The 26,492-nt window shown below is 36.1% G+C and overlaps 3 protein-coding genes across 3 annotated transcripts; all 3 read right to left on the minus strand.

The window, feature by feature from the left end:
* Window positions 1–287: 287 nt before the first annotated feature.
* Window positions 288–1,688, minus strand: LOC133305805 (anthocyanidin 3-O-glucosyltransferase 5-like). The gene has a single exon (XM_061506042.1). The coding sequence runs from the start codon at window positions 1,686–1,688 to the stop codon at window positions 288–290; it is 1,401 nt and encodes a 466-aa protein (XP_061362026.1).
* A 9,254-nt stretch (window positions 1,689–10,942) lies between these two features.
* LOC133305806 (anthocyanidin 3-O-glucosyltransferase 5-like) lies at window positions 10,943–12,334 on the minus strand. The gene has a single exon (XM_061506043.1). It carries the CDS (start codon window positions 12,332–12,334, stop codon window positions 10,943–10,945), a length of 1,392 nt encoding a protein of 463 aa, XP_061362027.1.
* Window positions 12,335–23,604: 11,270 nt separating this feature from the next.
* LOC133305807 (anthocyanidin 3-O-glucosyltransferase 5-like) lies at window positions 23,605–25,017 on the minus strand. The gene has a single exon (XM_061506044.1). It carries the CDS (start codon window positions 25,015–25,017, stop codon window positions 23,605–23,607), a length of 1,413 nt encoding a protein of 470 aa, XP_061362028.1.
* Window positions 25,018–26,492: the final 1,475 nt, after the last annotated feature.

Consider the following 26,492-nt stretch of genomic DNA (forward strand, 5'->3'; position numbering starts at 1 on the left):
AAATTTTTATTTATAAAAAAGTATTATTTCCATATTTTAAGAAAAATACTAAAATAATGTTTTAAGATTTTTTTTTGTCTTTTTTAAAACAATTTATTTATTACATCTAACTTTTTTATTTTTATTGTTAATTAAATAATTATTTTAAAAACTAAGCATATTCGTGATCACTCTTACAATAAGTGAAGAATTTATTTTTAGCATAAGGAAAAACAAGTTGCAACCATCATTAAATTTTTAAGGAAGATGACGCTAACTTGATGTCACAATGATAATGACAAAATCTTTTAACCCATGGTCTTCCACTGGTCAACTATGTCAGCAAGTGTTTCAAAACATGACGCACCAGCACCACCATCCAATGCTTTGGATGCACTTATTTTAATGTTTTTGACCTTGCCTCTCATCATCTTCCCTTCTTCACCTTCCATTGCAGCCCTCACCACTCTTTCAATCTCCTTCCTTCCGATCACCTTCCTCCCTGGCTCCCCCGCTAGCTTGATAGCCACACCAATATCCTCCGCCATTAATGTTGCGTTCACCCTCTGGTCGGAGTAAAGTGGCCATGTTATCATAGGCACTCCATGACTCACGCTCTCCAACACAGAGTTCCAGCCACAGTGAGATAGAAACACCCCAGTAGAATGGTGACGCAGCACCAACACCTGTGGAGCCCACGACGGCACCACCATCCCCAACTCTTTAGTTCTCTCCATAAACCCTTCTGGCAGATATGATTTGGGGTCGTTCACGTTTGCACCAATCTTACTAACATCGGTTGGTGTACGCACCACCCATAAGAATCGTTGTTGACTCAGTTCAAGACCCCATGCTAACTCAGTGAGCTGTTCCATACACAGATTTCCCCCGCTGCCGAGTGCCACAAACAGAACAGATCCCGAAGGTTGCTTGTCAAGCCAAGCCAAACATTCTTCTCCGGTTTTGGTTACCGGTTCGGTTTCTTTCACAAGCGGTCCAATTGAGTAAACCGGCGGCGTGCGAATCCGCTGGTAGAAAGGATGTTCTCGAATAGCTCGAACCGGAATAGGTTCAAGATCCTCCCACGTATTAACGAAAATACCAGCAGCCATTGGCATTCGACAAATGTGATAAGAATGCCATTCAAAGTCGCCATCGTTGGTGAACGGCAAATCCTCGGTTCTGAGCGGTGCGCAACCCGGAAGGTGAAGAAACTCGCTAGAAACGTCACAATCAATCTCTAAACAGAACAACGAGGCTGCAAGAAAGACGGCGGAGGTAGTGCATAGAATGTATGCAGGTATAGAAAGTTCCCTGCAGATATCAAACGCTTGGGTGCAAAACATGTCAGTGATTAAAGATTGAGGATTTTGGAGTTTCGTGAGAGTTGATTTCAAGAAGGAGAGGTTTTCCCGTATGTTGATGCATAGGCGGGAGAACGTTGGAGTGTCGTCGGAGATTACGGCTGAGATATCAGCGGTTGGGAGATCGATGACATTGAGGCCAAGAGGGAGGTGTTTGGAGGAGTGAAGCAGGTGAGTTTCGGTGGCAGAAGCTTCAGTGGTGATGTGAATGAAAGTCACATGACAGGCATGGTGGAGGACGAGGCGCTTGGCCAGCTCCAACATGGGTATCACGTGACCCATTCCTGGACTTGGGAGAACGACCACGTGAGGCTTCGGGATTTCAGGCACAACGTTCCCCACCATGGTTGTTGTATGTGTAATGAAAGGTGAGCGAATGAGTTCTTGCATAATAGGTTCTTATATATAGAGACAAATTTTTATCATGGTTAATTAAAAAAAAGTTGATATCTGTACATTGAAAATTTACATAATATTTATTTTTATTTGTGAAAAATAAAATACGAGTTAAAATATGTATTTTTGTTTTTATTTAAATAAGAGTAATGTAAAAATAATAATAGATATATGTACAATTACAAAAAAATTGTAACAAAAAAAGAAGAAGGTGGTCGAGTGTTACAACAATAAAAATACAGACACGGGGTTCGCGTGGGAGGCATGCGATGTGTCTTTTATTCAGTTGCCTCGTTTAAAACAGGAGGGATTGACACCTATTACTCTCTTTTTTTTTTTTTTTTAAGCTGACACCTATTACAATTAACTTGGTAGTCCAGATCAATTAAAATTATAGTATTATACAACTAATAAGAAAAGAGCAGAAATAAAAAATAATTTTCTGTTCAAATAGCACCTTATGAATGAAAGGATCACGTGAGACCTAAAGCACCACAAATTAATAGTACAAATGGAAGTTGTGTAATCAGAAAGAGTTTAGTTGAATAAGATTGAAGTTTCGTTTTTGGCTTTCTCTCTCCGTTTTTTTGCCATTTTCCCTCTTTTCTCAGTTATTTAGGGTGCGCATGACAACTGCTTCAAGGCACAGAAATAGAAAAGAATTAATTTTTTTCAGAAACAATGTTAGGAAATAAAATAGTTGTCATGCACACTTCTAATGTAACATTCTATGATTTGAAAAATAAAATAACAGGTAATGAGATTCGATTCTCGAATGAGATTATTTGAGTATATTTTCTTTCTCGTCTGTGACGAAGCTTGATTCGTGTGAAGTTTGGCCTCCTCGCCCAATGTGGTCGACGAATTCATGTATGTGCCCTCCATTTCTGTTTCAGATAACAACATTCTAAGATTTTGAAGTAATAACCATTTTTTTAAATTATATTAGATACGTAGATTTGATTAAATCTACCAATTTTGAGTGGCATAAATAATTATTTTCAAGGTATATTTCTTAGACATTTATTTTTTTTATCTTGCTCAAGTTTCTATCCCATTTATAGTTTATAGAATAGAGTCTTTTTTTACATGTTTTATTGCATTCAGGTGATGTCCGTTTAGTTTGCACCCGCCTCCATTAATTTACATAGTCAACTCTAAAAAAATGTTTTCATTTACATTTTACCTACTCAACTCTACACAAATTAATGTTATCATTTATTTATTAATGAGATTAATATTTCTCATGATATAGAGATAATTTTATTTTTTATACGTACATAAAAATATAAAAGAAAAAAAAATATGAGATTTACATATTTTATGTGTGTGTATGATAGAATCATAGTTCCACCGTAGAATAGGGATGAAGAGATGAGAGACAATAGGGAAAGAGATGAGAGAAGAATCAAGTAATTTTTATTCACTATTTTTTTGCCGAGCTACAATCTTTGTTCCTCTATTTATATTTAGAGGGAACAAGTTAGTTACAACTTCTTGTAACTGTATTATCTACAAGCAATTCGTAAAATCAGTACAGCAAACAACAATCAAGCTATTCCTACTTACATACAAATTCTTCATCATTGAATCGATTTGGTTTCCTTACAACTCTTCTGGGTCTCCTTTCTGCTATGGGCTGTCTAGCTTCCAGCTCCACTGATACATCTTGAACTCTTGTATCAGCATGCATCCTTGAATCTCCTTCTCCTTCTCCATTCAGATTTAACAGGTCTTCTGAGAGTTCTCTAGAACTTGACTCAGAAAGTACCAATTGACTTCCATCTGTTGGTTGTGCATTTTGGGTTGGGTTGTTGCCCATTTTATCTGGGCCTTGGGTCACTTGGGCCCATATAAACACCTCCCCTATTAAAATCAACCTTGTCCTCAAGGTTGAAGGATGGAAACTGCTTGGAAAACTCCTCCCAAGGTTCCCATGTGACACATTCACCTAGCATGCCTGCCCACAGTACTTGCACCTGTTTAATGTGAGAATCCCCTGTTTGCTGTATGTGAGTAGACAGAATTTGTTGAGGCTCTAAAATAGGTAGTCCACCTTGAAAAATTTCTGGCAGTGGTAATGGGGAAATAGGCTGTTCACCCTTAAATGGCTTAAGTAAGGATACATGGAATGTATGGTGTATCTTGGCAATAAGTGGTAAACTCAACTTATATGCCACCCTACCTACACGTTTCAGAATTGGAAATGGTCCAAAATACCTTTTGGACAGCTTATTGGAGGTCCTGTTGGCTACTGAAACTTGTCTATATGGTTGCAGCCATACCCATACTAAGTCTCCAGCTTTATATTGGACATCCCTGCGATGTTTGTTAGCTTGATCTCGCATGACTTGCTGAGAATGAAGCAAGTTCTCCTTCAATTGAAACAGAATAATCTGCCAATTTTCCAACCATTTATCCACATCTTCTAATTCAGCAGTAGAGGATATATAGTGCAGAATGGATGGAGGATCACAGCCATATACCACCTTAAAAGGTGTCATGCCAGCTGAAGTATGGTAGGAAGTGTTGTAGCAATATTCAGCCCAATGCAAGATATTAGACCATTTTTTGGGGTTATTTGCTACAAAGCACCTGAGGTACTGTTCTAGGACCCTGTTGACTACTTCTGACTTACCATCTGATTGAGGATGGTAGGTTGTTGTTCTTCTCAAATTAGTGCCACTGAGTTCAAATAATTCTGTCCAGAATCTACTGAGAAAGATAGGATCTCTATCTGAAATTAAGGATCTAGGAATACCATGCAGTTTACAAATCATATGAGTGAAAAGATCAACTACCTTAGTTGTTGAGTACCTCTTTGGTAGAGCACCAAAGTGAGCTTGCTTGGACAGCCTGTCCACAACCACTAGGATTGAAGTATAGCCATGTGACAGTGGTAAGCCAACTATGAAATCAAGGGAGAGATCTTCCCAAATTTGTTCAGGTACAGGTATAGGCTGTAAAAGACCAGCAAGGCTTCGAGTTTGGTATTTCATTTGTTGACAAGTCAGACAAGAGTTAACAAACTCCTTAACAGATTTGGACATTCCAGGCCATATAAAACTTGCAGTGGTACTGGACAAAGTTTTCTGAATACCTGTATGGCCACTAGTTAAAGTGGAGTGATTTTCCTGAAGCACTTGTGGGATCAAGGGAAAAGTTGGATCCAAGAGAAGCTTGCCTTTGTGCAATAACAGACCTTCCCGAACCTCATAATCAGAACAGAGTTCTGGTTCAGCAACTAGCTTCTGATGTAATTGCTGAAAAAATGGCCTGTGCTGATTTTCTTTTTTTAAAATCTTCTAGAATATCAAAATGCACTACTGCCAGAGTCATTAAAGACATAGTAGGGTACCTAGAAAGGGCATCAGCCACCCTGTTTTCCTTACCCGGTTTGTAAACTATGGAATATTGAAATCCCAAAAGCTTGGCTAAATAATATTGCGGTTCAGGTGTCTGAATAACCTGATCCAGCAAGCTCCTTAAGCTCTTTTGATCTGTCCTTATAGTGAATATCCGCCCCAAGAGATATTGCCTCCATTTCTTGACAGATTCAGTGATGGCATACAACTCCCTCACATAGGCTGAGCTCTTTTGCATTCTCAATGATAACTTCTTGCTGAAATAGGCAATGGGATGTTCACTTTGGAGAAGGACAGCCCCAATTCCCAAATCTGAAGCATCAGTTTCTACTATAAACTCCATAGAAAAATTCGGTAAACTCAAGACAGGGGCAGAAGTCATGGCTGTTTTGAGACTAATAAAAGTTGTATGAGCTTTATTGGACCAGACAAAAGAGTTAGTCTTCAGTAAGTCTGTTAATGGGGCAGCTATTGATGCATAGTTGCACACAAAACGCCTATAATACCCGGTGAGGCCCAAAAATCCTCTGAGTTGTTTAATATTTTTTGGAGGTGGCCAATCTACCATAGCTTGTACCTTGTTAGAATCCATACTAACTCCTTGCACTGACACTACATGGCCTAAATATTCAACCTCTGTTTGGGCAAATGCACACTTACTCCTTTTCACCAAAAACTGATTTTCTTTCAATCAAGTCAGCACCAATTTCAAATGCTCTAAATGTTGTTCTAATGAAGAGCTGTAAATTAAAATATCATCAAAAAATACAACCACAAACTTACGAAGAAAAGGTTGGAGAATTAAGTTCATAGTAGCTTGGAAGGTGGCAGGTGCGTTGGTCAACCCAAATGGCATCACAAGGAACTCATAATGACCTTGATGAGTCCTAAAAGTTGTCTTCTGTATGTCAGCTGGGTGTACTCGCAGCTGGTGGTATCCTGCCCTCAAATCCAACTTAGAAAATATCTGAGAACCACCTAGTTCATCCATTAACTCATCTGCAGTGGGTATGGGAAATCTATCACGGATTGTGATATTATTGAGAGCTCTATAATCGATGCAAAACCTCCATGTACCATCCTTCTTCTTAACCAGCAAAACTGGAGATAAAAATGGGCTGGTACTGTTCCTAATGAACCCAGATTCAAGCAACTGTTGAACCTGCCTTTCTATTTCTCCCTTTTGGAAATGAGGATATCTATACGGTCTAACATTGACCGGAGCTGAGTTAGGCTCTAAATGGATTTCATGATCCAATTGCCTATGAGGAGGTAACTCATGTGGCTCTTGGAAGATGGTGTCAAACTCTTCCAGCAAGTTCTGGACAGGAGGAGCGATAGCTGGCTCTTCTTGAGGAGAACTAGAACTCAACAAAGCGAGTTGGTAGAGTGATGCAATCTGGCCTGTATGTTGGATTTTTCTGAATTGGTTCAAAGAAATAGGACCAATGTGTTTATCACCTTGCAATTTAATTGTCTCTCCTTGCCAAGAAAATTGCATTGTAAGGTGAGTGTAATCCAACACTATAGGTCCCAAAATCTGCAACCGTTGAACTCCTAACACCATATCTGCCCCTTGAATAGGCAAGATATAAAAATCAACCAGAAAAACATGCTTTTGAATCTGAACTGGAACAGCTGGACAAAATCCCTCACACTTCATTGTTTGTCCATTTCCCACCATGACATCAAACTGCTTGTCAGTCACCAGTGGTAAACGAAGGGTAGAAACCACTCTTGGTTGGACAAAGTTGTGGGTGCTTCCCCCATCAACCAATAAGGATAATTCAGACTTGCCAATATGGCAATTGAAGCGAAGAGTTTGAGGTACACTAAAGCCAGATAAGGCATGAAGGCTGATCTGAGGTGTAGGGTCAGGTTCATCTGTGGTTTCTTGTGGTGTGTTCATTGTAACATCCCGAGCGCTGACGAGGGCGGGGAGTGATCGCCGGTGCAAAGAGGCACGGACAAGGAGCGGCTCCTGACAGCCTTCCAGCGGGGGGTTACATGCATGAATGAATCGAATCGACACCCGAAAGAGAGGAATTCCAAAGGTTGTGCAGGTGTGAGACTGCATAGTTTGGGATAGCTTATAAGAATTAATTGGTACTACCTATGCTAACAAGATGCATCTGCTTTTCGTTAGCCCAGAACGAAAGAACTCCACAGTTAAGCGTGCTTGACTTGGAGCAATTCTGGGATGAGTGACCTCCTGGGAAGTTTTCCCGGGAAGTGTGCGAGATAGGAAAAAGCACACTGAAAAGTCTCGTGTTAGTATGTGGGGATAGTCATTGATTCTTGAAGCGGCTGAGCGTTACATTCATAGAGTCAATATCCTCAGGGTCAAGTTGCTCATCATCCGGTACAATTAAAACATGAATAGAAGCTGTGCATTTATGGCCCATGAAGTATTTATCACCACAATAGAAACACAGTTTCTTGTCTTTCCTCTCTTGGATTTCACTCTGGGTCAAACGATTAAGAGGACTTTTGGTAGAAATAGTGGTGTCACCACTGGGTATTGGTTTGAATTGTTTAGTCTGAGTGTTTGGTGTAGGTAATAAAGGGGGGTAGGGAGAGTGAATTTTAGGATGAGTGTGTTTGGTTTGGAGCTTAAGCTCCTGAATCTTGGCTAGAGCTATGGCTTTGGTTAGGGTAGGGGGATCAAAAGAGGAAACCTCATACTGAATTTGAGGTTTTAAGCCTGAGATAAAGCAACTCAATAAGAAGGATTCAGGTAACCCATTTACCTTGTTAGAGAGAGATTCGAATTAGGCTTGATACTCCATGACAGAACCCAGTTGCATTAGCTTAGCCAATTTCCCTTGATAGTCTTCGAGCTCAGAAGGTCCAAAACACACTTGAAGAGATTGTAGAAATCCTTCCCACGATCCTATGGTTGTGTTCTTGTTCAACCAACGATACCAAGCTAAAGCTTTCCCTGAGAAATAGAATGGGGCTATCTTCAGTCGTTGCTCATCAACAATGTCATAGTATTCAAAAAATTGACTTATCTGATAAATCCAATCTTGTGGGTCTGAAGAACCATCAAACTTCGAAACCTTGAGACACAGGTTCTTTGTTGCAGGAAAATCCTTGGGACCCAGGTTGTGGTTGCTACCAGAAGAAGCGGTTGATGGTTGATGTTCTCTGTAGTTGTCGAAGATCGCATCGAGCTTGCATGTGATCTCCAGGAATTGTTTGTTCATCTGACTCTTGAGGTTGTCGATTTCAGATTGGGTTTGATCAACCCTATCGTCGAGAGTTCGAACACGGTTGTCGGGTGCCATGTTCAGGAATAAAAGCACCAGTTGATAGAATCACAGTTCTACCGTAGAATAGGGATGAAGAGATGAGAGAGAATACGAACAGGGAAAGAGATGAGAGAAGAATCAAGTAATTTTTATTCACTATTTTTCTGCCGAGCTACAACCTTTGTTCCTCTATTTATATTCAGAGGGAACAAGCTAGTTACAACTTCTTGTAACTGTATTATCTACAAGCAATTCGTAAAATCAGTACAACAAACAACAATCAAGTTATTCCTACTTACATACAAATTCTTCATCATTGAATCGATTTGGTTTCCTTACAACTCTTCTGGGTCTCCTTTCTGCTATGGGCTGTCTAGCTTCCAGCTCCACTGATCCATCTTGAACTCTTGTATCAGCATGCATCCTTGAATCTCATTCTCCTTCTTCATTCAGATTCAACAGGCCTTCTGAGAGTTCTTTAGAACTTGACTCAGAAAGTACCAATTGACTTCCATGTGTCAGTTGTGCATTTTGGGTTGGGTTGTTGCCCATTTTATCTGGGCTAGGGTCACTTGGGCCCATATCAGTGTATGAAATAAAATTATCATCTACACAAAATACTAATTCCTTTATTTATTAATTTTTATTGCACACCAATATGAACTTTCCATCAAACCATTTAATTAGCAGTAGTATTGTTACGGCTTACGTACATGAATAAAGCTTTTTATATATTTTAACAACAAGGGTGTTTGTATTTTGAATTGGATCGATTTTAAAATAAAAATTATCTAATCTAATTTCTTTAATTTGATCATTTAATTATTATTTAATTTAATTTTTTTTTCAAGTGTATACCCTTTGATTTTTGGATAGGTTGATGAATATACTAATGATATTTGTACGGGGCTTCGTCCCTTAATGTTATCAAAAAAAAAATTGATACTTGTATACCCTTTGAACTATTCAAATGATAACGGTGAAGATGGTTCCATAAAATTGACTGAGATGCATTTAAAAAAAAAAAATTGACTGAAAATGACGTAAATCGGGTAGGTATCTTCACTTTCCGCAAAGTTTGAATCATTTAATGAGGGTTTAGTGCAGATAGTAGGGAAATTGTCGTGAACATCTGAGGCCACGCTGAACCGTGGTAAACCAATATCCTCCGCCAAACAACCACCATTTCACAAAGCAATGAAACATAATCAATTTACCGGGAACAACAGTGCAGTTGCCTACCGAACAACTTATTTAATTATTATTAATTTTTTTACTCATATTATTAATTAAGAAATATTTTAAAAAATAAGTAGATTAGTGAGGCTTTTTTTACCATTGTGCCCTTAATTAAAAAAATTATCACTATGTCCCCATTTTTAAACTATTTAAATAATGTATGATATTTTTCCAAAACATAACATCAATCTGTCTCTGTTTGATCATTAACTAGCCCTCGTACTCGAGTACGTAACTAACATACTCGAGTAAATCACACGTCATGCGTTTATACTCGAGTAGGTCACCCTGATACTCGAGTACATGACACCAATTGCTCGAGTATTAGGGTCATGTACTTGAGTATCATGGGTTTTTATCATACAATTTTGGAAAACCATAATTTTTTGTTCGAGGGTTCGAATTGGGTAATTTTTTTTTCTCACGTAACTTTTTGAGATCTACATGTTGAAAAATTCTCAACGAATTATTTGTTAATGTTGGAAAGTAACAATTCAAATAACATCATTCACAAAGATAAAATATGTCAAATGGAGCACAAAAAAGCTTTTTTTGGGAAAAAAAAATTTGACCAAGGGATTGCCAATGCATTGCTCTCGAAAAGTTAGGTGGATTAAAAATAAAGAATCTAATTCGGATACCCGAATCAAAAGTTATGGCCTTCCAAAATTTTATGATAAAATTTTAGAAATTTTGTAACACAAATAGGCCTTGTGATACGCACAAAGCCCTTTCTCAAGAGTCAAGTCAAATATTATGAGCATATGATCATAGAAACTTGTTTGGTCGATCCAAAAAATCTCATGATAAAAAAAGTTATATGGCTCAATTCACTTCTATAATCGATTAATGTATGCTGATGTAATCGATTATGTGGATGTTATAATAGGTTATTTGGCCCAGTCAATGGTTAGGGATGTGTGACACGAGGGTTTAATAAAAAACCCAACTTGCAAAGAATACTAAAGTACCCCATCCATGTACTTGAGTACATAATGCTAGAAAAAAACTCAAATAAAGAACAATACTCGAGTACTCAACCAATATACTTGAGTATATATTGTTTTGCGAAAAATACTCGAGTATCAACCCTTGTACTCAAGTACATAACTCGATCAATAATCAAATAGGGGGAAATAAGTAAAATATTGTAACTCGTGGTCATAGTGTTAATTTTTAATTTAATAGGGCACAACAGTAAAAGAACCAGATCAATGATTTTTTTAGAATAAGAGATAAATTCATTTTTAGCATAACTGCATAAGCAAATACATATTGTAACCATTATTAAGTTTTGAAGGGAGATGAAACTAGTTTGTTCTCACAATGATAATTACAAAATCTTTTAACCCATGGTCTTCCGGTGGTTAACCACGCCAGCAAGTGTTTGAAAACTTGATCCACCACTATCCAAAGCTTTGGAAGCAGTTTCTTTGAGGACTTTGGCCCTGTCTCTCATGGCCTTCCCTTCTTCACCTTCCATCACAGCCCTCACCACTCTCTCAATCTCCTTCCTTCCAATCACCCTCCTCCCTGCCTCCACTGTCGGCTTGATTCCCACACCCATATCCTCCGCCAGCAGTGTCGCAGTCACCCTCTGGTCGCCGTAAAGAGGCCACGTAATCATGGGCACACCATGACTCACGCTTTCCAACACGGAGTTCCAGCCGCAATGAGATAGAAACGCGCCAGTGGAGTGGTGCCGCAGCACTAACACCTGCGGGGCCCACGATGGCACCACCATACCTAAGTCTCTAGTTCTCTCCGTAAAATCTTCTGGCAGATATGATTTGGGGTCGTTCATGTCTGCACCAATCTTGAAATAAGTGTTCATTCCACTCGTATTAGCTGGGGTACGCACCACCCATAAGAATCGTTGCTGACTTAGTTCAAGACCCCACGCTAACTCAGTGAGCTGCTCCACACACAAATTTCCCCCGCTGCCGAGTGCCACAAACAGAACAGACCCCGAAGGTTGCTTGTCAAGCCAAGCCAGACATTCTTCTCCAGTTTTGGTTACCGGTTCGGTTTGTTTGACGAGCGGTCCAATTGGATAAACCGGTGGCGTTGGTATTTGTTGATAGAAGGGATTCTCACGGATGGCACGTATTTGAACCGGTTCGAGATCCTCATAAGTATTAATGAAAATCCCACTAGCCATTGGGAACCGACAAAGGTGATAGGAAAACCATTTCTCGTCCCCGTCGGTCGGTAGCGGTAGGTCCTCTGTTCTGAGCGGTGCGCAACCGGGAAGGTCGAGAAACTTGCCGGAGACATCGCCGTCAAGCTTTCGAAACAACAAAGAGAAGGCAAGAAAGGTTGCGGATGTCGTGTACAGGATGTACGCGGGGATGGAAAGTTCCTTGCAGATATCAAACGCTTGGGAGCAAAATACTCCGGTGATTAGGAATTGGGGCTTCTCGAGTTCCATGAGAGTGGATTTCAGGCAGCGGAGGCTTTCTCGAACGTTGATGCAGAGGTGGGAGAGCACCGGAGTGTCGTCGGAGATGACGGCGGAGAGATCGGCGGGTGGGAGATCCACCACTTGGAGACCTTTAGGGAGATTTGGGCAGTGAAGAAGGCGAAATTGGGTGGCAGAAGCTTCGGTAGTGATGTGGAGAAAGGTCACGTGACAGGCGTGATGGAGTACTAGGCGCTTGGCGAGCTCCAACATAGGTATCACGTGACCCATCCCTGGACATGGTAGAACGACCACATGAGCTCCAACTCCAACCATGTTAGTGTCTTTCATGAGAAGTGAGCGAGTCACTGCGTTGGTTGCAGGGAGCGAGAGGGGCACTTCTCTGAGGTTATTATATAGACAAAAACTTTTTCTGTGGTTAAATTAAAATTTTAATATTTATATAAAATTGAATTTTATTATTCTTATGTTGGATAAAAAATAAATAATCTCTTACACACGTAAATTTAAGATGACTCTCACTCTACATTTTTTCGGTCTCCACTTGACAGTAAATATATATTCCACTTACACACATGAATCTATCGAATATACTAATTTTCTCCTATTGTATAAAAAATTATTACCCTATAAAATTAGATGCGTAACCACCTGTCTAAACTCTTATAAGTTGTGCGTTATTTTAGATTTGTTCTTATAAATTTTTTAATTATAAACACTACGGTCAGATTAAATTCTTATATTTTATCCCAATTAAGAGGCTCTCTTAATATTCCAAGTTGATCTTATGTCTTTTGTCATGTACTATTTTTTGTTTATAAGTAATTGGTCAATTAAAAATCTTTGTAATTTATCAATAACTGTTGAATTGGATTATATTACCTTTTTTTTGGTTGAATTATTGGGGGGCATTGGGCATTCCGAGAAATGATCTGGCTTATATTATTTTAGTTCAGCTTTAATTATAAGATTAAAAATATGGTTATAATAATGAGAAAAGTCATACCTAAAACAAAAAAGGAAAGAGTAAATATCTGTTCTGGTCCCCAGCAAATTTCATTATATCCGCTTTAGTCCTTAACAAATAAAAAAGTCCATCGTGGTTACTAAAAAATTTAAAAATGGACCCATTTTAGTTCTTTTAGGGACTAATATGAGTCTTTTTTGAATTTGTGAGGGACCACGATCTTAACTAAACGAGTCCATTTTAAATTTCTTAGGAACCATGATGGGCCTTTTTATTTGTTAGAGATTAAAACGAGCATCGTGAAATTTGAAATTTGTCGAAGACCAAAAAAGACATTTACTCAAAAGAAAATAAAGGTGGTCGCGTGTTAACCGGTCTTAACAATAAAATACAGTAGAACGTGCTCGCGTGGGAGATTGGGAGGCATGTTGCACTTATTTAATCAACGCGTTAAAGCAGGAAGGATAGCCATGTGGCGTATAAAGGATAATACATTGATGCTATTGTCCCTTTTTTTTTTTGCCTTCTAGAACATTGATGTATTGTCAACTCGAGCATATTCTCCGTTCTGATGACAAAATTCCGTTGTTACTTTAAAAAAAAATAAAAAAAATTGTTTTTATCTGTTATTTGAAAATTTTAATAAAAATCGATAAGTTAATAATATTTTAATAAAAGGTAATTTAATTAAATAAATGTACTTAAAATATAATTTTAAAATTTCCTAATTTATGTATAATAATATTTTAAAAAAGTAATAATTTTTAATTAAAAAAATTTCAGTGTCAAGCTTTGTGATTTTCGGAAATACCACCGTAAAATAATTATTTATATTTTTTTTAGGATAGAATATTCTTACATCGTTGTAAGAATATGAAATATTACACTCAATCTAGATTATTGATTCATATTATTAAAAATTAGAATCATTAAATCTAAATGGAATCAATTGATAAGAATGAGAATATAATTTAAACTAAAATAAAATAAAATGATTGCAACCGTTTTCTATGTCACCTCTAAGTCTGTACGAGTATAAAAAAATAAAAAATATAACACGCGATCTAATGAAAGAACTACTATATGCTTTATTTAGGGCATGTATAGAATTCAAATTAGCTGTATTCTGTACTTTTTTAATAAATAATTAATATTTTAGCGAAAGATTTCTCTTCTTTTAGATCCCACGTGTCCTGGGACTTCTGAATATTCACTTGTTAATGAGATACTTGATTGTTTATATATATATATATATATGATTAAACATTGTAACTTGCAATTTGGTTTCAGAAGAAATCATTTTTAAATTTTATTCTCAAATTGTAAATAATATTAATTTAATGAAACAGTATATTAAGATAAAGGATTCAAAATTACTAATTTATATATGTGTTGTTGAAGAGAGCACTTTTAATACTTCTATCATATAGAATAGCGAATATTATTTTTATTCAAATTAAAGTTACAGATTATATATTTTTAGAAATATAAAAGGATAATATTGAAGGGTTACTTTCTCTATATAGGAAATATATCCGCACATATGTTATATTTTTGGGAAAAAGTGTGTCATTTGGAATGACACACCTTACATCATTTTTTTTTTTTTTTTTGATAACATCATTTCTCTATATAGGAAATACATCATTTTATTCTTAAGAGGTGAGATTCACATCTTTAAAAAAAATTTCCCTCACACTCTCTCCCGTAATTTATCTCTTTCTCTCACCTAAAATGATATAATTTTGTGTCCTTTAAGGTAATACACATTTTCCCCTAAATTTTTATTAAGGGAAAACTTCAAAAAAAAAAAAAACTACAAGTTTCTTCAAAATCACTTATCCTCCTCCCGAAATTTTTAATCATTTAGCCTCCAACTTAAATTTTTTTTATCACTTATCCCCCGAATTTGATTTTACATTTAAAATTTTGTTAATAGATTTAATTTTTTTTAAAAAATACCAAAACCACCCTTAATAAAAAAAAACATAAAAACGTGTAACGGCTCTTACACATCTATCAACACTGGTTGCATTGGTTTAGGTACATTGGCTCCCACCATATCTTCAACGGGTTGCATTGGTTTCAAATATGTTGTAGAACATTGATTTTAAGCAAGGACCAGAAACTGGACCTGGAAAAGGAATAGCTTTTGCCAAAAGAAACCATGTCCATGTCCACAAAGTGTTGTTGAGGTTTCTGTGAACTTCCTCGTTTGTCTAACTCAAACTTGGTGAAGTATTCAATTTCATTCCTCACTAGAGATCCAATTGTGCGCCTTGTGCCTATGGTAATAGGAGCAGGAGCGCCATTTCAGATGGGGTGGTGCTTATAACACTACTCTTTATATAGTGCATAATTTATTGTTAAACTGAGCATCTACTTTATACTCTTGACATTATCATCGTATTCTCGAGAAATGCTTAAGTACCCACGTACAACTTTCCTGTAATCATCGTATGGTTTCCAAGAATAAAGTATGAACTTGGACTTGGAAAGATTTCCATGAAGTTGGAGTTCTAAAAGATTCAATATGCCCAACACTTTTTATAGATTCACAAGCAATGTCTTGTTCTCCAATTTTATGTGCAGATAGATGCGTAAGAGGTTACACTTTTTGTTTTTATTACGGGTAGTTTTGGTATTTTTTTAAAAATTTAACTCTGTTAACAAAATTTTAGATAGAAAATCAATTTAGAGCGGTAAGTGATAAAAAAATTTAAGTATGGAAATAAATGATTAAAAATTTTAGGGAAGGGGTAAATGCTTTTGAGGAAACTTATGAGATTTTCCCTTTTATTAACGGATATAGGTATGAGGGAGCACTGGTCGAGATACATAGGAAATGATTAATTCTTGACATTTTACCGATAATATTTAGACAGTTACTTAATCTCCAGTGGCGGAGCCACTTGGTCTGTGGGGTGACTTCCCGAGCTAAATTTTAATAAATTGTATTTATCATGTATAATTATATAATTAAATATAATTTGATCTAGTTTAAAATTGTAATTTGGCCCAGGCTAAAATTTATAATTTGGCCATATCAAAATATTAAAATATATTTGGTAAGAGATTTGGGTAAGTTGTATTAAGTTATTTGTTCCATTTCCATTTATTTAAAAAAATCAAAATATATTTAATAAAATTATAACTCTTTTTTATGTTTCCTACTCAGGTGTCTAGTATTTAATATAATTTAAATATATTATAATATGAATTAACTAAAATTAAGAAAAATAAATACACATAATATTTTGACCCGGGTTCCAGTTGGAGCTGGCTCCGCCACTGTTAATCTCTAAACCTAATTAAGATGAAATGACAAACAAGGTATCTTCTCTCTCTTCTTACCATCGTTAAACAAAGTTCGAATTATTTATTCACGATTTAGATCTTGTTAGTGGGATCTTCTCGTGGGAAATATTTTTATTGCAACCGTCACATTGAGTAGTATGACAATATTACTGTAATTATGTATTTTGGAAAAAACATAGATATAATAGTAAAGTTTTTTTTCTCTCTCTCCGTAAAATTATCGGCTAATGTGTAAAAAGAGAAAAATATAACTTTAATATTATAACTATGTACTCTGTTGCGACTTCGGCAAGTGCACCGGTCGTACAAGTAATAAAGTGGTAAAATAAGATTGTCGAACCCACGATGACTGATGACCAATAACTAATTTATCTATTTAATTAAAGTTGGATCGATCGTGAAAGATTTCCTTGAGAATATTTTAATTTAATTAAAACAGAATTTTTAAACTACTTATTTTTAGTTTTCAATTTTTAAGAAATTTAATTCAGAATTAATAATGCTAGAAATTGGTTTTTAGTTTTAATAAAAGACGTAACTAGGACTCAACTTCCTCAATATTTTCCTAACGAATTTACCTATTCTTATAGTTAACACTCAATATCAAGTTATTAACAGTTCTTTCTATATTTGATTAGATCTCAATCTCTTGGTAATCCGATCCTTTACTTCACTCAAAAGCCTAATCCGTTAGTACTTTTTCATAAAGCAAGCATTAAAGCAAGAACTATACAGTTATAAAATTTATAAGTCTATCCCTAGATCATACAAACTCTAGCAATTAATCAATCGGAATCAAAACACCTACATCCTTATTGTCATGCAAGATTCTAATGCCCATTCAAGATTGGCCAGATCATAAACGAGACTGTAAATTTAAAAACAGATTAATTGCATAACTTTAAATCAAGAATATAAATCATAAGAAAGGTAAACGGCGTTTAAGAACCCATTGGTTCCGTCTCGCCCTAATTAATTAAAGAAAATTAGGCTGACATAGTCAGGAAAACAAGAACAATAGATGAAAAGAATCTAAAATTCATAAAAGGAAAATAAAACCCGGTCTCCACGGTGAAGCTTTGATCGTTCCTCCACTCCCTTGCCTTCTGAATGCGCTCCTCTGCCTCGTCTCTCAATGTCTCTTCACGGCCTTCGCGTTCTATTTAAAGAGTTAAATTAGGCCTTTATTTTTTTGGATCAACTTATTGAACAAGAATTAATATTGATTAATTCTTTATTTTTCTTGATCTTTATCCTTTGCAACGTCCTTTATCCCTTAGAATTGGTGATTTATTTCTTTAAACCTGAAATAACCTAAAACAATATGAAAAGGGATTAGAATCTTATCCAGTTGTTGTTATTTTAATATCTTTTAGATTTATTAATTAACACTATATTAATAATCATATTAATCATTATTTAAATTAATTTTAATATTAAAAATATAGTGTCTTTGACACTTATCATACTCTATAGAGTACATGATTATAAACTTATAATAGTACCATCGCATTGAGAATAGTATTTAATGCGACTGTTGCACTAAAAGCACTCTCTTTGTCGTGAACATCTGATTATCTGAAGGCCACCACGGGGACTGTGGTAAAACTATTCCCTACCGCATAATTTCTTTTTTTACAAAGCAATGATGTAAGATAATAGTTTACTGGAAACGACGGGACGAGGCAAGGGCCTGCCGATAAGATGAGGGAGCAGTTGACGTATTGTCGTATTGTTTAAGAAAAACACTTTCATCGTATATTCCTTTTTAATAAATATTATTTCTAGATTTTAAGAAAAATACTAAGATGATTTTTCAAGTTTTTTTTTTCCTTTTCAAAAGCTTATTTAATTATTATTGATTAGTCCAATAACTATTGAGCTAAATTACACATGGTTGAGCATGGTGAAATTGATGGTGAGAGATAGATATTGGTATATAACATGATGAGGAGGGGTTTGGCGAGATAGATAAATAATATGTTGGATATTATAGGCAAAATGAGGTGAGATTTGGAGGAGCAAAGGCTTACAATGATTTGAAGCTATTCCTCGGCTTTTTTCCTTAGAAAAGACATGGTTTGCTGCTGCGATTTCGACAAGTATATCAATCGTTTCAAATAATAAAAGTGTGAGTAGAGTATCGTTCCACGAGGATTAATGCACCAAGTACCATTTTCACTATTCTCTTTAATTTGGAAAAATCAATTTTTGTAGAAAGAGTAATTTTGAAAGACAAAATAAAAAAAATTACAATCAATAATAAAGTCAGATTAAGAATAAAAATGAGTAAAGACGAATTAAGACTTTAATAACAAAAATGTAGCTAGAAATTATTTCACCTCATATCCCCTAGAGTAATTTAAATTAAATTCAATAATAATTCATCTCAGATATTTCAGATAATTCATCTTCTAAAAATAGTTGGTTAAATCCTAATACTCTTTACTCTAATTAGAATTTTAATGTCTTAGTAATTCCTGTTAGAATAAGCATCAGACTCATTGAATTATGAAGTATACAAATCAAGTAATCCTATGTCTAGATCATGCAAGAATTGGTATTTTACCCTTGTCAGGATTAAAACCCCAAAATATTTATTGTGAGCTCTAACCCTCAAATACGTATAAGAGTGATCAATTCATACAGGGATATAGAAATTCATGCAAGGTAAAACACAAATAACTGAAACAATTTATTAAAGAAACAAATTTAAACCACAAATAAGATTCACGTCGGATCCATAATCCTAACTACAAAAACAAACTAGCCAGACATAGCAAGCTTAAACAAAATAAAGAATGAAAAAGAATTAAAAGAAGTCATGAAGAAGAAGAATCAATGTTGCTCAATCTCCTTCAAGCTTTTCTCTCCGAAAATCTCCATCTCTCGCTCTTGCCTCCTTCTTTCTCTGTTGCAGAATGTGTCAACCTCTTTGTGTTTCCAAGAGTTGCCTTTTTATAGTGATGAAACCATATCTTTTAATTTTTCATAATATCTTCAATGGAATCTTGTCTAAAATCTCCAATCATATCTTTAATCAAATCCTTAAAATCTTTCCTTAAAAATATTCAATAAGATCTTCAATGAATTATATGTTTCAGAAATCCAAAACAAATTCATTTGAGCTCTCCAATTTATCTTTTTATTGAGCTGAAAATTACTGCAAAATATAAAAAAATTATGAGAATATTACTTAGAATAAAATAACACTTTAATTATAATTCTCATAACTTTTAATTACTTTTAAACTAACTTCATACTCATATTAATCTTTAATACATAATAAATTGGAGACTCATCATCTACTATAGTTGAGTGCTGCGAATTTATGTGTAAGGGTCTTTTCATTTATGCTGCCTGTGAGTAGCGTCATTTGTTCTTATTGGAGGATTGAGGTAGGTTAGTGTCTGCCTGTTTGGCTATGTCACAGGTAATGATGCCTTAAGGTTACGTCTTTAAGTTGCTTTGCAGTGAAAATATGCTGGTTCATTTTTATTGGCTCCTGGGAGTTTGCTTGCCCAGAGTAGCTGATCTCGTTGTGTTCTGTGACTCCCCGTATATATCCGATAATGTTATCATACTATCGTATTAAGCAGCGCTTAATTAAAAATGCGGAATATCTTTTTCTTTTCAATTATGATGTCATTATCATTACCAACTTGCTTATTAATCAATTAATAAAACATTGCCTATATGTAATTGCAATAAAACAACTATCTGAAAATACCTCATAACATATATAATAAAAGTGTGGCTCTAGTCACGGAACTACAACAACGTAGACTGGACCATCTAACAGTTTATACAACTCCAAATCAAAAGCACTAACATAAAGTGTCATGGACAATCCCCATGCTCACTCAAATAAGGCAACACGCCCAACATCAGTCTCAACAACAACATAAACATAAATAGCGGAAAACATAAACAGCATCCATATCCAGTCATGGCAGCAAACAGCATAATATCATCAACTAAGCTCTGGTCTCCTGCCGCCAGAGGCATCAGTCACCAAACTACCGGAACCTGAAATAAGCATTCCCCAAACGTGGGGTGAGATCTCTAAACAAGAAATCTCAGTAAGACAAGGGGTCCTCAAGGATCTTCCACCCCAAGCTCACTTACATGTGCAATATAAGTTTAAAAGCAGATATCATCATCAGTTCTAAAATAGTGCAATGCAGCAGATAATCATGTCATGTGTGTCAATTCTCCAGAGAAATGCAGGATTTACATACGCTAAATACCCACACTAGTGCAAGACGCTACTTGCATTCACCCCGGATCACCATCTCGTATGACGCCACATACTCAGGTTTACCGTCAAGATGAAACCACACATGCATATTAAAAGCCATTACACATAAAGCTCAACAGCATTTCAAATATTCAAAGCATGTAACACAGCATGCATACAACCGTACCCCCATGGGACATGGTGGAACCACAACATGGCTAAACCGATGACACGAAAGCTTACCTTGCAAGCTAACTCCCAAAGACAAGAGTCCACAGCTCAAAGTCCAAACACAACAGATTCACAATCTGTTATAGACCAATACTATATCAATAATAATGCAACACACACATATAATTTAAAGACAACGCCTTTCCTTACATTTTACGTCTTAAGGCTCTATACCAAGTCATAAGTCCTTAATCACAACGGTTCTGACTTAGTTCATTAATTACAAAAGTTCAACTTCATCAAACTAGGGTCCAAAAACCCCCAATAGCCTACTGTACACACAGCACAGCTACTGTTCCACGAAATCCCAGAATATCCGGATATTCCTCGGGACCATATCCGGATATGCAATATCCGGATATCTCACTGGACATATCTGGATATGCAATATCCGGATATCTAATATCCGGATGTCCAAATCCCATATCCGGATATCACATATCCAGATATTCATTGGGCACATATCCGGATATTTCACGACAGAATGCAGAAAATGTATTTCGTGAAGATATCCTTCCAAGGTTGGGTTTTTACCGATTTTAAACACCTAAACATACATCAACATTACCCAACAACAAGTTATCATCTTTTAGTCATTAGATGCATCAAGGTACCATTTTTAAGCCTTAAAACTCAAGTTAAAGGTTGGTACAAACATACCAAGGCTCAAAACTCAGAAGTAAAGGCTCTTGGAGCTCCACACTCTGCCTCTCCAAGTCTGACTTGAAGGGTACACGAAAATGCTACCAAAGCTTAGCCCTTTCCACACAAAGGAAGCTCCTTGGAGCTTCACAAGTCAAGAACAAGACTCTCACCACCTCAACTCAAGAGGACAGCCCCTCTAACACTCACAAACAGCAACCCCAACACAGAACAGGGTCAACAACACAGCCCCAAAGCTACTCTCACCCCACACCAAGTGTTTAGGAGAAGGATTTGTGAAGGAAGTTGCCTCAAAGCTCAAGAAATGGAAGAGGAACACAATGGAACAGTACTCAGCAATTGGCCAGCCCCAAGACTCACGTAGAGAATGTGTTATGGCCTAGGGTTTTGTGCTAACAAGCCTATATATAGCCACTTAACATTTAAACACACAGTATTAACTTTAATTGCTATGCTTAGCATTTTAATCCCAAACTTTGGGATCTGAAACTACACATTTTTCCAAGAATTATCATATTTTTTTATAATTTTCTGAGCACCTTTCCGGTATGCGCTTTTCCAAGCCAGTACCGGTTTCTAGCACCAGTTCTCATTATTTGGACTTGAAACTCGTTTTACAAGTCCTACATATCATTCTAGTAATTATCATGCACTTACATTAATTTTCCGGGATACTTTTTCGGCACGTATTTATACCGATTAGCAGAACTGGTATCTGCGCTTTTCTTCCGAAAAGCCACTTTCCGCATTATTACTCACTTACTATAATTATTAAAGCCTCATAATAGTTATTAGGTCAATTATGAAATCATTTTCTATTTTCTATAATTTATTAATTAAATTCTTTAATTAACGGTGCGGGTTCTTACATGTTCTCGGTTGTCTACCTAGTACTACTTTTTGCGGGATGTCATTGTCATATGTAGGCGAGATCTGGGTTAAGCAATGGTGTTGGGTCTTTTCTGGTCGTGGCCTTTTAATCTCGTTTTTTTTTTTACAGGGGGGGAGTCCATATCAATTATTAATCAAAAATTTATTTTAAAAAAGATCCATGATAACTTTTAGCATAAGTGAAAAATGGATTTTTAGGACTTTCAATGTAATCAAAATATTATAAATGAAAAATTATAAAACTTTCATGAGTAGAAGGGAAAAACACTTCTTCCAGTGTTTTCTTATGCGGCTGACTAAAAAAAAATTGTTTATTTTCTTAAATAAAATATGGTGAGCCCGATTATATTTTCTGTGTCGTCGGGAGATGGGAAAGTTATTCTGTTACATGCGAGACTCAAATCCCTAAGGAGAATTTGTTGTATTTGCTCTTTCACCTTTAATATATGGACAAAATCCAAGAAGTCTAGAGTTGTCATGCGTCGTCATGGTTAGATTAGGATATATAATGAGTGTTTGTGCAAATGATGACAGCTAAATTAGTGTCAAGAACTATAAGCAGGTGAGTTGAGATCATCCGTTCGATTCTGAGTATTATCTTTGAAGGAGTTTAAAACTTTAATTCCGAGATCTGTTCCGAATCGAACTAATCGCAAAGTGATAAACGATTGAAATAAGTAAAAAAATATGTTTGGGTTTCATGCTAGGTTTTGTATTTTGTGCCATTAAGCATATGATTACAAAAATGACTTGAACGTACACTTTTATAGGTTGAATGGAGGAGAAAATATATAGACAAGTCAGAATATATTTTGGTAATAAGATATTAGCTTATCATTTTTTATTTGAGAATGTTATATTTATAAATTTTTTTGTTTACAAACTACATTATGTTTGACCGGTAACACATTTTTGAGTTAAGCATTATCGGTCAGACATAGTATAATTTGCAAAAATTTATAAAAAAGTAAACAGATCCTTCTCTTTTTTATTTTTTCTCTAGAAAATTATAGATTAAAGTTTATTTATTATCTCTTTATTTTTATAAATAAATAAATCATATGATTTGATAATATGTTTTATGTGATAATGTCATATAGAATATGTGATATCATATTGATGCATACAATGATAATTTTCATAACTAATAAGCAATATGATTATAATATTTTTTATTAACTTTATAAAGACATATTATAAGTTGTTCTAATTTCATTTTCTTTAGGACCTCAGCTAGCTAGCATTATTTCAGCAATAAGTTTACTTATACTATATTCAAATGAGGACCTTCCATTGGTTAGCTACGTCAGCAAGTGCCTCAAAGCTTGTCCCACCAAAGTTAATAGCTTTTAATGCACTTTCTTTGAGGTCGTTGGCCCTACCTCTCATGGCTTTCCCTTCTTCACCTTCCATCACAGCCCTCACCACTCTCTCAATCTCCTTCCTTCCGATCACCCTCCTCCCTGCCTCCACCGCCGGCTTGATGGCCACACCTATATCCTCTGCAATCATTGTAGCATTCAGCATCTGGTCGGCGTAAAGAGGCCATGTAATCATGGGCACGCCATGACTCACACTCTCCAACACAGAGTTCCAACCACAGTGAGACAGAAATGCCCCAGTGGAGTGGTGGCGCAACACCAACATCTGCGGGACCCATGACGGAACCACCATCCCCAACTCTTTAGTTCTTTCCATAAACCCTTTTGGCAGGTATGATTTGGGATCGTTCACGTCGACACCAACATCGAAGAAACTTTTCATTCCTGTATTCACTTTCGTTGGGGTACGTACCATCCATAGGAATCGTTTCCGACTCAGTTCCAAACCCCATGCTAACTCAGTGAGCTGCTCCGCACATAGATGTCCTCCGCTACCGAGTGCAACAAACAGAACAGACTCCGCAGGTTGCTTGTCAAGCCAAGCCAGACATTCTTCTCCGGTTTGGGTGACCGGTTCAGTTTCTTTCACAAGCGGTCCAATCGAGTAAACCAGCGGCGTGTGTATCTGTTTGTAGAAAGGATGTTCCCGGATAGCTCGAATCGGAACCGGTTCGAGATCCTCCCATGTGTTGATGAAAATCCCATCAGCCATGGGAAGACGACAAATGTGATAAGAAAACCATTCATTATCACCGTTGTTCAAGAGCGGCGGCACATCCTCAGTTCTGAGCGGTGCGCAACCTGGAAGGTGAAGAAACTCGACGGAAACGTCACGTTGAGTCTCTCGACAGTCGAAGAAAGAGAAGGCAAGAAAGAGGGCTGAAGTAGTGCAGAGAATGTAGGAATGAATAGAAAGGTCCCTGCAGATATCCAACGTTTGGGTGCTAAACAAATCGGTTATAAAAGCTTGAGGGTTTTGCATGTCCAAGAGTGTGTCTTTAAGGCAACGAAGGCTTTCACGTACGATGATGCAAAGGTGGGAGAACACAGAAGTGTCGTCAGATATTATGGCGGAGACGTCAGCAGGTGGAAGATCAACGACATTGAGGCCGGGAGGGAGGTGGTTGAAGGAGGAGTGAAGCATGCGGATTTCGTTGACGGATGCTTGGGTGCTGATATGAAGAAATGTCACGTGACAGTTGTGGTGGAGGACGAGGCGCTTGGCGAGCTCCAACATGGGTGTCACGTGACCCATTCCTGGACTCGGGAGAACAACAACGTGAGGTTTCATTGCATCGACCACCATTGTTACTGAGTTGGATGATACAAGACGATGGGTATGGCTTCCCTCAGACTGTGGTTGCTAATATATAGAAATTAATTATGTGGTTTTGATTATTACTGTTACTGACAAGAGAACACGGTGACTTAAGATGCATGAGCTGTTATATTTGATATTACACACTGATCCATAAAGGTATAAGGGAGAGGACAAACATATTGTAAATGATTTAGAGTTACCGATTGACTTACTCATACAATAATAAAAGTAGGGTTCTGCTATGCAACGCTTTAATCGTGAAACTGGGGGGAAAATTGTTAATTATTTTTTAAATAAAAAAAAATACTTCTAGCTGTTGGGCGTGCATAAAAGTCAAAGTTCTACATTAATATGACTTTAAAAGCACCATATATATATATATATATATATATATATATATATATATATATATATACATATATATAAGGTAGAATCCGTTGATACTAGTGTCAAATTTGAAATTTGACATCTCGTCTAAGAGCTATTCGATAAAAAAAAATCAATGACTCTGATTTGTAAGCATGTGACACCATTGATCCTACATATATATATATATATGGATTTATCGTTTCTCAAGCTGCTTGAGATAATTTTATCTCTGACTACTAAATCATAACCGTACAAAGATGGATAAATGGTGATAAAGGAAGAGAGAGAAAAAGATAATCATAACCATTCAAAGGTGAATTAATTAATATAAGGAAATAAATAAATAAAACGACGTAGTTTTGGGATAGCCGGAGATAAGCTTATCTCAAGTATATATATATATATATATATATATATATATATATATATATATATATATATATATAGGGCTTATCATTTCTCAAGCTGCCGGAGATAACTTTATCTCCGGCAACTAAATCATAACCGTACAAAGATGGATCAATGGTGATAAAGGAAGAGAGAGAAAAGGGGAATCATAATCATTCAAAGGTGAATCAATAAATATAAGAAAATAAATAATCAAAATGACGTAGTTTTAGGATGGCAGGAGATAAACTTATCTCAAGCAGCTTGAGAAATATTTTTCCCATATATATATATATATATATATATATATATATATATATATATATATATATAGAGGTTTACATTTCTGCAGCTGCTGTACGTGCAGCAATCAAATACTTGGCATATATATTCTTGAAAGCATTAAATTCAGGAAATCATAACCATACAAAGGATGAAAGCATTAAATGTGGAGAATCATAACCATACACCTGTCGTTGCTGTACATAAAGCGGCTGCGGAAATGATTTTACTATGTATATATATATATATATATATATATATATATATATATATATATATATAAACACATTAAATTAAACAAAAGGATGTTTGAATATAAGGGAATGTTATACTTATTAATTTTATTTTTTATATCGATCCTAATTATTTTTTGGGGGTGAGTCAGGCCTCGGGTATCCCACTAGCTTCAACTCTTTGAGCCG

Source organism: Gastrolobium bilobum, unplaced genomic scaffold, assembly GCF_033153095.1.
Source record: "Gastrolobium bilobum isolate Gb01-03AN ecotype WA unplaced genomic scaffold, APGP_CSIRO_Gbil_v1 utg34786, whole genome shotgun sequence".
Lineage (NCBI taxonomy): Eukaryota > Viridiplantae > Streptophyta > Magnoliopsida > Fabales > Fabaceae > Gastrolobium > Gastrolobium bilobum.